At 30.9% G+C, this 14,945-nt stretch overlaps 1 protein-coding gene across 1 annotated transcript; it reads right to left on the bottom strand.

Annotated features, from left to right (window-relative positions):
• Positions 1 to 9,247: 9,247 nt before the first annotated feature.
• Positions 9,248 to 13,651, bottom strand: LOC130827506 (probable auxin efflux carrier component 1b). The gene is made up of 6 exons (XM_057693243.1): positions 12,188 to 13,651; positions 10,784 to 11,060; positions 10,600 to 10,685; positions 10,083 to 10,240; positions 9,929 to 10,005; positions 9,248 to 9,570 (listed from the first exon to the last, which is right to left on the bottom strand). The coding sequence occupies exons 1-6, from the start codon at positions 13,311 to 13,313 to the stop codon at positions 9,498 to 9,500; spliced, it is 1,797 nt and encodes a 598-aa protein (XP_057549226.1). The 5' UTR covers positions 13,314 to 13,651; the 3' UTR covers positions 9,248 to 9,497.
• Between the last annotated feature and the right edge of the window lie 1,294 nt (positions 13,652 to 14,945).

Below are 14,945 nucleotides of genomic sequence, written 5' to 3'. Positions count from 1 at the left end.
TGATACCGCTTTAGTTTTTAACACAACGATCTTTTCAACATAAAAATATCTATTTCTCAGTTATTCTGCAAAACTCTTAGTCCCTTGTATTCTCCTAAGAAAATGTATTTTATACGAAAATAGGAGAAATTTGAATGAAAATTAAAAAAAAATATATAAGTCATAACTAAAAAAAAGAAACAAATTTAATAAAACAGACTAAAAAAAAGCGGAGACATATTAAGTTTAAATTGTTGCATCACTCCATGTCAAATGTCAAAACTTATAAGGAACCTTTGAGTATTTGATGATAACAACTAACATTAATATTGCATTTTGCATGCCATCATAATCAAAGTTATACTCTTTCTTTACTCTATTAGCTTTCATTGTTGTAGACTTCTTGTGTCTCAAAGTAAGTCTCTATCAGCCTCTTTATTCACAAGATGTTATTTTCATACCACAATAAAAGTTTTGGTTCTAACAACCAAATTGATTGTTTTATATCCCACTGCTAGGTTGGTGGGATCGTAAACAAAATTAAATGATGTCGAATTAAATTTATATCAAAGTTAATTATTTTAAAATACTTTATACAAAAAAGGTAAATACTAAAATTCGAATTTAAATCAGTACTTTCACATAGGAAAAACTTTTACTAACTTAACCAACGCACATATTAATATCTATAGGTAAATAATTTAATGTAAAATTCAAATATTGTCCTTTAATAACGTTGCTAGGACTTGTATCGATCCTTGATGATTGTGTACTTTTTAAAAGCAAATGTGAAATACTCTATCATCAACCCAATATTCGGCTCGAAAATAGAGTCTGGATAAGAAAAAGTGACGGATAATCCATACTCGTACTCCCTTTAGAGAAAGTGCCAGAGAAAAACGATCAATTTAACCCCAAAAGGTGAAAAAGTGAAATATTTTATGGATAAACCAAATTGTTTGTAGCATATTTTCGACACCTATTCTGATCAAATGTGTTTTTATTTTTTTGGTATTATTCCCTCATTACTCTTAGTTTGTATTTTATTTTTAATTTATAACTTAAAACCTGGTCAAGTGAAATTTTGTTTGGTTTTATTCAATGTAATTTTTATTAATAACAACTTTTTTATAATTTTTAATTAAAGACAATTACAGGTATTTAAGATTGAAAATTAAAACAATAAATGTGTAAAATTAAATAGGACATTTAATTAGAATATGAAGCAATATTGTTTGAATCATTATAATACATTTATAAATTAGATATTTTTCAACAAATTATAAATATTTACAAATATGTTTTATTAATTTTATTATTTTACTTCCTAAACGATGTTTAGATGCCAACTGTGTCATAATTCATAGGAATAGGACTAGGTTGTTGTGGGTGTGATGGTGAACTTATAACACCGTTTTGTTTACATTATTAGAAGTATTATTTATTTTTTCTATTTCCTAAATGATGCTTAGGCCGTTATTGCATGTACCATGTTGTTTTATTCTGAAAATTATTATATTGAAAATATAAGGATTTGATAATAGCTTAAAATTCAATAAATATATTGAAATTTTTGAAATTAGTATATCTTGTAGAGTTTTCCTCTTTAAACCAAAAAGCTATTACATAAAATGATCAAAATAGACAAACTCAAAATAACAAAACAGTATTGTTCAGTACTCCTATCTAATGGCGAAAAAAATTCACCTAATTTAATATGAATATTGTTGAGTACAACAAATATATAAACTATTTCTTTTGTTTTTTTAATGCCTAAATCTCTAATTTTTACACTGTCGAATGTAATATTTTGAATTAAAAATCTTTCAATATGCATAATAAGAATAATGAAAAATCGACATAATAAAATATAAATATGCTTTAAGATGGATCAAATAAAATCTTATTTAACTATATGTTTTTCTTTAAATACTACCTCCTATACCTCCTATTCAACCTAAATGTCCCATTTGATTTTTGGCACTATTCACTTATCACTTTATATTTGTATTTTACTCTTAATCTATAAGTTAAAACATAATCATGTAGAATCTTGTTTGATTTGTCTCAATACAAGGATTATTAATATCAACTTTTTATAATTTTTAATTAAGAATAATTTAAGATATTAAAGGTTAAAATATTACCTTGGCAAGTGTGAAAAGTCAAATGGGACATTTAGGCTGTATAGGAGGAAGTATATGATAAAATTGTACAATAAAATTGATTAATAAATAGTAATTATTATTATTTAAATGCAGTCTAAAAAATAGCAAATGAAGCAAAATGATATCGAGACCAAGTACTATTTCTAAGTGACAAAGCAAGCACCAAGCACAATGGGGCTTCAACAATGTTTAAGAAGCTAGCTTTGGTTATGGCCTGAAACTGAATTGTATAGTGTAGTGTGCATAAGACGTGATGCACATGCACATCATTAAAGTCTTGTATAATCATTCTACTCACCACTCATCAACATCTTACATCTTCACACACACAATTAAAAAAATAAATAAATTAATTAATTAAGTTAAAAAGTAATTCAAAGCATGTGTGCTGATCACAATCAATCACTTATCACAAAGATTAATTAAAGACCCATATGTTCAACTTATTCAAAATTCTTATATCGTAATCCGAAATAATGTCCTACATTTAAAGGTATCACATCGTAATCAGAAATAACGTTCTATATTCATTAAAAGCTTTTTTATTGTAAATCGAAATAATGTAAAATAAGGAGGGCATCGACTAAATGTAGACATTAACCTATTAGAATAGAATATCTTTAAATAAAATAATATTTGTATATTTTGTAAATCTTTTGATTCGGTAATTATTTTGTAGTTATTTAATTTGCTAAAATTAGAGATTTTTCATCAATTCATGAAATAAATGGCAAGGAAAATCATTTTCCAATATGGTATGAGTAGCCTAGGTTTTGATTCTTCACAACATTTGTCGTCCACCTCCTTCTTTCTTCTTCTTTCTTTCTTTCATGGCTTCCCCTTGTTCATTTTTTCTACATACAATTGGACTAAACAAAAAGCCTTATTCATCTTCCTATGGTGCGCCTGGAGTTCTGGGGTCACATCCGGCCCAAAATTTTTGTACGGGGTCTAGTTCTTCTATGGGTTATTTTCCTGCGAAAATTGATCACGCCATGCACAATCTTTCTTTATCTTTTCCGAATGAGCAATATTATATGGATACCGGTACGAGATCTTATACGTTACATTCTCAAGGTACTCTCTTGAATTATTTTCCTTTGAAGCATCGTTTTAATAATGCAATTATTTTCGGTAATGGTCATATGATTCCGGTTCACGGTCACAGGCATGTTTTCTCCCTTCCTCCAATCAACCTTTAACTCTCAAAAATGTCCTCCATGCCCCTAAACTCATTAAAAATCTCATTTCCGTTCGAAAATTTACTAATGATAATATGATCTCTGTTGAATTTGATCCTTTTGAATTTTTCGTGAAAGAATTGGACGCAGGGAAAATAATTATACGGTCTAATAGCACTAGTGATCTCTATCCTTTCATTTCGACACATGGAGCTACCTCTTTCTCATCCCTGTCATCCGCTTTTTCCGCTTCCTCTTCTACCACTGACACTCTCGTTTGGGGCACCCGGGCAAAACTATTTTAGATACCTTGTATTCCTCTCGTTTAATCAAATGTAATAAAAATCCTAATTTTGTTTATCATTCTTGTCCTTTAGCAAAACATGTTAGCCTTCTTTTTCGCACTTCTATGTCTGTCAGTTCTCGTGCCTTTGAAATAATACATAGTGATTTATGGACTTCTCCTGTTTTAAGCCCATCTTGGTACAAATACTATGTTCTTTTTCTTGATAATTATACTAATTTTTTGTGGACATTTCCTTTATTTCGTAAATCTCAAGTTTATGAAATTTTTTGTAAATTTTAATACTTATGTTAACACCCAATTTGAGCTACAAATCAAATCCTTTCAATATGATCATGGGGTGAATTTGATAGTAAACTATTTCACCAACTTTGTGTTTCTCGGGGTATTATTCTTCGTTTTTCTTGTCCTCAAACTTCTTCTCAAAATGGCAAGTCCGAGAGAAAGATTTGTTCCATCAATAATATTATTCGTACTTTTTTGTGTCATGCTTCTCTTCCTCTGTGTTTTTGGTCCCACGCCTTAAATACCGCAACATATCTCCTTAATATTCTCCCATCTAAATTACTTGGTCATCTCACTCCCATTCATTTTCTTTCTCACAAAACTCCTTATGATCATCTTTGGTTTTTTGAGTATTTATGTTTTCCTTTAATTTTTTCCACTAAAATTCACAAACTCCAACCTTGATCTTCTCCATGTGTCTTTTTAGGCTATCCATCATCACAAAGAGGTTATAAGTGCTATGATTCGCGTCTCGTAAGATTCTTATTTCTCGTCATGTGATTTTTGATGAAACGATTTTTCTTTTTTCCCAAGACTCCAAACATACTCCTCACGAGTATGATTTTTTGGATGATCCCAACCCTTATTTCTTTCTCCACCATTTTCAACCCAACAGCAACATTACATCACCTAACCCAATTCCATCTCCTACTGGACCTCACTTCTCTAATGGCCCAACATCATCCCCCATCAACAAACTCCTTCCTTCTCATCTCAAAATGCTGGGCTTAGCCCAGTTGACAGCCCGCCAGCCCTTATTCCCCTTCCTATTGGGCCTACATCACACGGTCTAGCACCCCACCTTTTCAGCCCATCCGTACCTTCATCCTCTCCCCCTCCTCCATCCCCTCTCGATGTGGTAGTTAGCATGAAACTTTTAAGCCCAACCCCAAATATATTTCCTTATTCCCTCTTCCCAAAAATCCCATACATGTCCTTCGTAACCCGAACTGAAAACAAGTCATGAAAGAGGAATTTGATGCTTTGATTGAGAATAATACTTGGGATCTTATCCCTCGGCCCCCTAATGCTAATGTGATTCATTCTTTGTGGATTTTTCAGGTCAAAACCAAGTCTGATGGTTCTTTTGAGCACTATAAGGCACGTCTAGTTGGTGATGGTAAGTCTCAACTGGAAGGCATTGACTGTAATGAGACTTTTTGCCCAGTGGTCAAACCCGCTACCATTCGCATTGTTTTGAGTATTGCTTAGTCCAAGTCTTAGTCTATTCATCAATTGGATGTTAAAAATGCGTTTCTTCATGGTCACTTGATTGAAACTGTCTACATGCATTAGCCTTTGGGTTTTCGTGATCCTACTCATTCCGATCATGTTTACCTTCTTCGAAAGTCTCTTTATGATCTTAAGCAGGCTCCTCGGGCCTGGTATCAATGATTTGCTGATTTTGTGACTACTATTGGTTTTATTAACAGCATTTCTAATTCTTTTCTTTTTATTTAATTGTCACGGGTCCGACATTGCCTATCTTTTGTTATATGTGGACGACATTATTCTTACTGCTTCATCTGATTTACTTCGTCAGTCTATTATGGCTAAATTGAGTTTTGAGTTTGCTATGAAGGACTTAGGTCCTCTCAGTTGTTTTTTGGGCATTGCTGTTTCTCGAAATTTTGTAGGTCTATTTCTTTCTCAACACAAATATGCTACTGAGATTCTTGATAAAGCAGGCATATCTCAATGCAAGCCTGCTCCTACTCCTGTTACTACTAGTAAACTTTGTGTTGATGTTGGTTCTCCTTATGATGATCCTACTTTGTATCGTAGCTTGGCTGGGGCTTTGCAGTATCTCACTTTCACTCGGCCGAATATTTCTTATGTTGTTCAACAAGTTTGTCTTTTATGCATGATCCTTGGGTTGAACATATGACTGCTCTTTATTGTATTCTTCGATTTGTTAAGGGTACTCTTGATCATGGACTGCAGCTATATAAGTTCTCCATCTCTTCCCTATTATCATACACCGATACTGATTGGGGCGGTTGTCCTGACACCCGTCGTTATACTTCTGGCTACTGTGTTTTTCTCGGTGATAATTTGATCTCTTGGTCTGCTAAGCACCAACCTACGATTTCTAAGTCCAGTGCTGAGGCTGAATATCGTGGTGTGGCTAATGTTGTTTCTGAGACTTGTTGGCTTCGTAACTTACTTCTTGTGCTTTATTTTCCCATTTCTACGACCACTCTTGTTTATTGTGATAATGTTAGCGCTTTTTATTTGTCGGGCAACCCAGTTCACCATCAACGAACTAAACATATTGAGATGGACATACATTTTGTTCGGAAAAAAGTGCAACGTGGGGATGTTCGTGTACTTCATGTTCCATCTTGATATCAAATTTTGCCGATATTTTTTACCAAGGGCCTTCATCAGATTCTCTTTGATGATTTTCGGTCCAGTCTTAGTGTTTGCAAACCTCCCGATTCAACTGCGGGGTGTATTAGAATAAAATATCTTTGAATAAAATAATATCTTGTATATTTTGTAAATATTTTGATTTGATAATTATTTTGTAGTTATTTAGTCTCCTAAAACTAGAGATTACCTTTTGTATATATTCATCAATTCATGAAATGAATGGCAAGGAAAATCATTTTCCAATATAACCCGGATTGTAACCGAACCTGGATTTAACCCAACTTTAAAATAGATTTACAATTATATTCCATCCGTTCTTTTTTGTTCTTTCCGTTTATTTTTTGCACATTTAAGCAAATGTTAAATCTCAATATTTTAAATACATATAATAAAAAATATATAATAAAAAAGTATATCTTAATAGGAATCTAACGAGATCTCAAATGAATATATTTTATCTTCTAAATATGTGTCAAAAATATTAATCACATTTCTCTCTCCTTATAATGAAATATTTTAAATGGAAAAAATATTAGAGAATAAAAGAGTATTTGAACACAAAACTTAATTTTTACTCAAAGTCAGGCAGGCAGGCAGGCAGCAAAGAACAGGAAATTGTCTGCTTTTGATTAAGGAGGCTTTTACATAATTAATGATCATCATTAATATCAATATATGATAAGTGCATCTATACATTAATAGACTGCCTTTTCTCTTTTTTTTTCAAAAAAAGTTTGCTTTTAACGTAATGTTTTTCATGAAAATCTGCATGCTTTTATACATAAGTTACGGCTTTTTAGAAATCGAATGGAGTAATATTATCATTACTACTACGACTAATTGCACTATTCTTCTCTTATAGCCGACCTAAATTTGCCTTTTTTAATGGATTTAAAGAGCTACACCTTTTGTATACGTTTGTTGATTACACTTTAATTAAAATTGTTGGAGCTTTTTTGATAAAAATTGTAATTTTTTTATTCTAAATTACTTGTAACGTTAAAAATATTGTAATTATTCATTTATTATTACATTTTGTAAGTTAAAATATGATTAAGAAAAATTTTGTTTGCTTCGTTTCAATTAAACTGTTATCCACATCAAATATTTATAACTTTTTATACATATTTAGCAATATTAAAAATTAAATTATATCATTAAATTGCGCGAAAATATTGAAAATTGCGACTATTTTGTAACGAAAATGATAACAAACAAACAAACTGAAATTAAACAATTTATCTTTTAGACGATTTTAAAAATCACTTAAATTACATTGAAGGTTTCCATCCTATGAAGTTTTCGTTTTAAGATTACTCTGAAAGATTCTAAGTTAGTATAGAATGCAGAGAAGATTCTATGAAGTGTTTAGCAAACGATAGCTCTATTGTTTCAAACAACAGGATTTAAGAGCAAATCAAATTAGAAATATAGTAAAATAATTATAATTGAATAGTAGATAAACTAACAAAACCATAGAGAAGTAAGTTAAATTCTATTGTTTCAAAGGAAAATTTTTCATCATTTGCAACAAGATGTCTTAAATAATAACAAAATATTAAATTTATAACTTTGACAAAAAATTGATTCAAAAACCTTGAGTTTAATTTCTACTATTTAAATTTAGTGTTTTCCTTATTCAATTTGCTATATACTTTGCATTTTTAAGATGAGAGTTTTTATTGTAAATGTTATAAATTTGATGAGATGAGAGACTAATTTTCACTTGATTTGTGACATTAATTAACTCTGATATCTTATATTATAAATTAATAAATGGAGTCAAGTTAAAATATAATGTATATTTCCTCTGTTTTATAATACTAGCTACTGATTGTGACATTTTTCTCACACAACATATCACATTTAAGTATTATGAAACGGAGGAAGTATAATAATACAAGTTTAGACCGATGGCGCAAAACCTTTCTCGTGCCTCAGTTTCGCCATTGCTTAAGACTTCGTAAGATTTTGATTTAAGATATTTTATAGAGGATTATTTTGGAAAAAATTTTGTTTAGCCACAACTAAATTATCAACTTAAGATAATATTGAAAATATAAAAATTTATATGTATTTATTATTCATCAACTACCTATTAATAATATATTTAGCTAATCGTAAATTATCGATAATACATTTAACTAATCATAAATTATCTAGCATTCTTCTTAAGATAAATTAATTAATAAGAAAATTTATGCTAATTATTTACAGGTAATTAGATATACTAATTTTTAAATTAGTACTTTTAGATGAGGTGAAAAAACAAACGTATACTTCAATAGTTAGTAGAGTGGAATGAGTAGTTTTTTTGTCACATGGATAGAAAAAAAAGGAAAATAAAATGTGCAACATAAAAATCAAATTTTAGACTTTATTTGGAAAAAGTAATATTTACTCCAGTTAAAAAAACCTGATTTTCATATAAAGTAATATAATAGTTAACAATATCATTATTATTATTATTAACTGAACATAAATGCTTGTTTGAGATAATTTCACAACGAGACATATTTCATACTTGGCTTAAATAATTTAATAATAAAAAATTCTAACTTATAGATTTTATATTTTGAAGTCGTCTGACTATGAGAAGAAATAACAGTTAATTGACAAGCCAAAATAGCAACAATTAGACAACCATGATCCCACAAATTTTAAGCAAAAGAGCCACAAACATTATTTGCAATTTTTCTAAAACGTCATAGAATACTCTTAATATTGTTGGACTACTTTGAGATCGTCAAGTAGGGAGTAAAAAAGGTTAAAATGTAACCTTAACTACAGACAAAGTTTTTACTACTTTTTCTTCACAAAAGTGAGCAAGTGGGGCCCAAAAGCACCATTTTCACATCTTAAGTATAAAGGGCCTCATTGCTCAACAACATTTTACCACCAAAACCCAAAAAAAATATTCCCCAACAATCAACATCCCCGAAGTCAGCTTTTCATTTTTCATTTTTAATTTTTTTAAGAGAAAATTGTCTCTTTTTACCCTGATTTTCTTTTTTTTTTCCTTCCTAATATTTTCTAATTCCTTGAATTAACCAGTTAGATAAATTACAAAAGTGGGTCCACAAAAAAAAAAAAAAAAAAAAACTGGCAAAAGGTGAGAATCTACTGTAAAGTGGCACTGCTTATTGCTTAAGCATTTCTCTCTTGTTGTAGCTTTTCCTGCTTCTACTTCTACTTCCTTTTTCTTTATCTAAAAAGTCCAAGTAAGATGTAGTATACCAATGTAATTGGTAATGCTATCAGCATGCCAAATATTACCCTGCATTTCAAATTCATTGCATGTCTTAGTATTGTTGGCATCAAGTCATCACACCAAGAAAGCGAGTGGCGTTAAGATAGTTATGCGGTGACAGAGGTAATGTAGTTGTTTTATCGTAAAAAAGTATGTGAATCAATGGTTATGTTTTGAAAGCGAGTGTTGCTAAGATAGTGACACGGTAACACAAGTGATGCAGTTGTTTATCGTTAAAAATTGTGCGAATCCATGGTTATGTTTTGAAAGCAAGTGTTGCTAAGGTTGTGATGCGGTAACAGAGGTGATCAACTGATTATCGTCAAAAACTATGTGAATCAATGGTTATGTTTTGAATGCATGTAAGAATAGAGAGAATTCGTACGCTGTGCTGAGGATGGCGGGATGAACATTGTATTCTTTGGCGAACACGAATGGGACAATGCCTTGAGGTAGAGCGGCCTGGAGATAAAATCGAGAAAACATAAGTCCCAATAGAATGAGGAGAAAACATTGGTGTGAATTGTGTAACTGGTTACCTGCACAATGGCGATATGTAAGAGAGTTCCTCTAAGCCCAACGGCAATGGATGAAGCCGCCATTACAGCCGGTCCTGTAATGAACCTTACTAAAGCAGCAAAAGAAGCCGCAGAATTCCCACATGCAATGATTTTTGGCTGCAATGCCATGAAAAGACCTACATTCCCAATCTTTAGCGTTAAAACAATTGAAGTGGAATCGTACTATAACACTATTCTATTCCCTTAATGCCAAGCGACTCTGTGTATGCACAAAGCGAGAAGGTTGGATGCATAACTCGTTTACGATTGACTACATTGTCAAAACATGTCACTCCAATTTAAGCTAAAACATGTAAAACGCTTTTATTCTTGCTCCATTCTAAAATGCTTCTATTGTTAGTTAAAACAGCTCTGTCTTGCTCGTTTTACTACATTTTATTTTTAGCGTGAGATCTTTTGCTTTTATGCAGGATTTAAGAGATCAAACAGTCTTAAACATGATAAATAAAACAAAGAAAACCAGATCATAGCTCACCGAGACTAAACATAGCCATCCCGAGCCCAGCATCAGACAAAATTTTGATCGAATTAGCCACGATCGCAGGCATTTCAACATGCCACCTACAAAACAAATACATAACAAACAACCCATTAGTTCAAATAATCAGATTATTACAAGTTACAACTATACAATTCTGTAGATTAGATTTTAATCACACCTGAACGAAATCAAAGACCAAGCAAGCCCAATGAGACTCGAGTATGTATTAGGGTTCCTAATGAGTTTCCTCCAAACCATGATCAATATAAGCCTAGTCATGACACTTGTAGGAGGCATTGCAGTCGGTTTCGGTTCACCTTGAACGGCTGTTTTAGGTCGAAGCTCGGTGGTTGAGCTCGAACCCAGCTTGGACAATGTGGGACCGTCGACTTCAGGCCCATTCCCACCATTTTTGTTTCCAAAACTAAACTCATCTCTTCCATAATCATCATAATCTACAAATTAATAGAAATTAATGAAGCATTTATTAATGAAACATAACTATACATACAACAATATACACATATCATAAGTAAAGGTCAACAAACAAGGCCAAAAATCATGAACTGCACAAATTTATGCTTCCTAAATCCTGCACATTTTGGACCGACATGAGTCAAATTCCCAACATAAACCACTAAATTCTCCCGTAGTTTATGGAGAAATCACAGGCATCTCAATAATACTTAAATGCAGTTGAGTAAACCTATTAAAATATTAGGAAATAATTATAAATTAGCTCGTCTGAGATTAGACCGTCTTATTAATCAACTGTCTCATTTAAGAATTTGTGATCATAATTAGCAACATTAACAGGTTATATTGTTATACAAGACGTATAGAAAGATCAATTCCGCCTCCTCTCTTTTAGCAACGGTATTATCCTCGCCTTGAAATAGAATAAACATTATTAAAACATAGAAGCACAAGATCAAGAAAGAATAAACCAATTAACCATAAATCAAGAATAAATCAAATCAACAAAATAAAATAAAACAATGAACCAACCAAAATTTATACTACTATAAATTAATCAACCTTTTGGTACTATTATTATTCTCTATTTTTGTAAATACCTATACTTTCCTAAAAAAGGCTCATATAGAGAAGCTATCTCACATTGGGATTAGTTATAACAAGATGGCTAAATATTTATGTTATTAACACTAGCTTATTTTATACTACCTTCAATTCTTTTAATTTGTAAATTTAACACTAATTCAATTCTAAATATTTTTAATTGTGAATAATTAAAATTTATAAAAATTTGATATTAATAAAATTTATATTTGACACAAATCAAATAAGATCTCAGTGGACTCTATTTTAACGCTTAAATTAAAAATAAAATATAAATTAAAAATAATCAATAAATAACATCAAAAAATTAAATGAGACAATTAAAAGTATTAAGGATTATATTGCAAATCAAAAAATTAAATGAGACAATTAAAAGTATTAAGGATTATATTGCAACTAACGTGTAAGAAAAAAAAAAAATTCAACCAGCATATATTTTAGATATGTATAATAATTCAATAAAATAAACTAAAGGGAATAAATTGAAGATTTAAAAGCAAACCTTTGGTATTAGGAAGAGCAGCATGATCATGATTATAATTAGCACCACCTCTAAACACATGAAGACCACCTTCAGAAACAGGTGAAGCACTAGAACTCCATACAAACATATGAAGATCTTTCCCTCCACCATCCCCCTTCTTAACATTCTTTGAAACCCCACCTCCTCCAACATTGGGTCCACCAGCAGGAGAGAATATCCCAGCAGTTGGTGGGGCCGGGTACCCACCAACATTCCTGCCCCCAAACTGTGGGCCCACTCCACCATTCTCTTCATCAAACCCCAAATTCCCAAAATTTGATGTCCTAGGACTCACACTACTCAAACCCTTACCATTCACAAATGAGTAAAAATCAGTATGATTGAAACTAGACCCTCTTGGGGTTTGATTTCTTGATGATTGAAGGGAATAAATCTCTGCATTTGTCAAATTAGATGGTCTTGGAGTAAGTGAAACTCCATGGGAGTTTCTTGAAAAAACTTCTGATCTTGAACTTGTTGATTTCCTTACTTTTACATGAAGCTTCCCATCTTCTCCAATGGCTGCCTCTGTTTCTAAGGGTTCTTTCCCATCTAATGACATAATATCAGAATCAACCTTAAATGAAATGATTGATCCAGCAGTATCAGGAAACTGTTCTGAAATCAATAATCTTGCACCCCTATACTCAAACAAGAACAACATCAAAGTATACCAAATGATACATTGTAGAACCACAATTTGTACCATTAATGTTCCAGAAGCTTCTCCATACATACCCTTTAGTAAAGGGATACCCATTACAAGAGTATTGGGTAAAGTTGAAAGGGAAAATAGGGTTATTGACCATTCAAGTGAACCTCTTGAACTGATTTTAGCCCATAAGAAAAGTATGCATAAAACTATGATTTTTTGTAATGAATCTGCTGCAATGAAACGGTAGTTCATGGAATATGGATCGTTTGTTGATATGAAATGGAAGGATAGAAGAGGAACAGCAAAAAGAGCAACAAATCTGTTGATTCCTGAACATTGATCAGGTGTGAAGATTTTCCACCATTTTACTGAACCATAAGCTAAGATCATTGCGACATAAAGAGGAACAACTGCTGTCATAACATGGTATAAATCCAATAAAGTTATCATCTTTCTCTGTTTTTTAAGAATTTTTTTGTGGGTTTTGTTTATATGGTGTAACAATGGTGGAAATCGAGTGGGTTTTAAGAGTTTTAGTGAAAAATAGGATTAACCCATTAGAGATATGAGGTTGAAGATGAAGAGAAATTGCCGGAAAATGGATGGAAAGTCAAATTTCCGGCAAAGATTGAAGCTTTTACAGGGAAAACACAGGGCTCAAGAAAAAAAGGAGGAGAGTGGTGTATAGATGGAGTGTGATGGTAGAAGTAAAGCTAAATGAAGAAAGAAAGAGTATATTTATGGAGGATTGTTGTCTGGCAGACAAGAAAATAAAAGCTGGGGTCTTTGTGTCCTTTGTTTGCCATGCGCTTTTTTTTTTCTTTCAATTTATTCCAACTAAAAATATCTTAAATCAATTATTCTATAATACCCGTTATATTTTTTATTTTTGGCAATTTCATATTATTTGTCACATTTCAGTTTTTAATAATAAAACAATTATTTAAAGTTCTACCTACCCCTATTTTTATCCTACTCTATACTCTATACTCTATAATAAAATACTATACTATACAACCTAACAACCTATTTTTCCTTTTTTTTTCAATTAATAATAAAATACTATATTCTATAAAGTAAACAATCAGCTACAATGAAGGTCAATCACTTTTCTTAATTTGCGTGTCTATGCAAATGTAGCGACTAAAACAGAACGGAGGAAGTAATACACAAATACTTTAGGTTAAGGGGTGGGAATACCGGAAAGTGAGTATGAATAAAGTTAGTATCCTCTTTTTTACTTAAAATATAATGGAGGGTCTATTACTCAAATTTAATAGTTATAATTACTTGATAAAGGAGGAATTTTGAGATTTATTTTTCATTCTAAAATAGGTGTCAAAATCTTAGAATGAGTAATTGAGAAAAATAATTGAGAGGATCCCAATACGTATCAATATGGATTGTCTATTACTTTTTCATACTCAAATTTTATTTTCAAGCGGAATATTTGGTTGATGATGATGATAGTTGGAATTTTATGATTTAGCCTGATTATTGTAGAAATTAATATCTTTGTTGTTGTAATTTGCAAAAAATATAAAATTAAAATTGTAATTTGCAAAAAAATCTAAACTTATAATTCACAAGTTACTAAATTCTATTGAAAATAAACTTTAAAATAAATATTGATTGAGGGTCAACTATAAAATATCTTCTTAGAGAATGTGGAATATGGAAGAAAATTGGAATTTGGGATTTGAATTAGTTGTTCAAAAATACTCCCATCATTTTGAGGTACTTCTATTATTGGTTAAGAAATCCAACTAGTTAAGGCATAAGATTAAATATAGGAGAGGTTGTTTGTCTCAAGGAATACATCTCCTTTTTAAATAGCACAAACATTAAAAAATTAGCTATAATAAGTTATAATAGTGAGATATTAGAAACAAAAGAGATTATTTAAAGAATAAAAGCAATGAAGTTATATTAAAAATAAAAAAGACAAATTTATTAGGATGACGTAACATCTTCAGATTTTTCTGACGTTATTAATTAATATTTTGATAACTTTTGAGGATTTAATAATTATGTTAAATTAATTTAGAAGTAGATTTAATAAATACTTTTCATATACGAATT

This window comes from Amaranthus tricolor, chromosome 1 (assembly GCF_026212465.1).
Source record: "Amaranthus tricolor cultivar Red isolate AtriRed21 chromosome 1, ASM2621246v1, whole genome shotgun sequence".
In the NCBI taxonomy this organism is placed as follows: Eukaryota; Viridiplantae; Streptophyta; class Magnoliopsida; order Caryophyllales; family Amaranthaceae; genus Amaranthus; species Amaranthus tricolor.
Note: the sequence above shows the minus strand (reverse complement) of the source record. Positions and strands in the feature narration are given on the sequence as shown.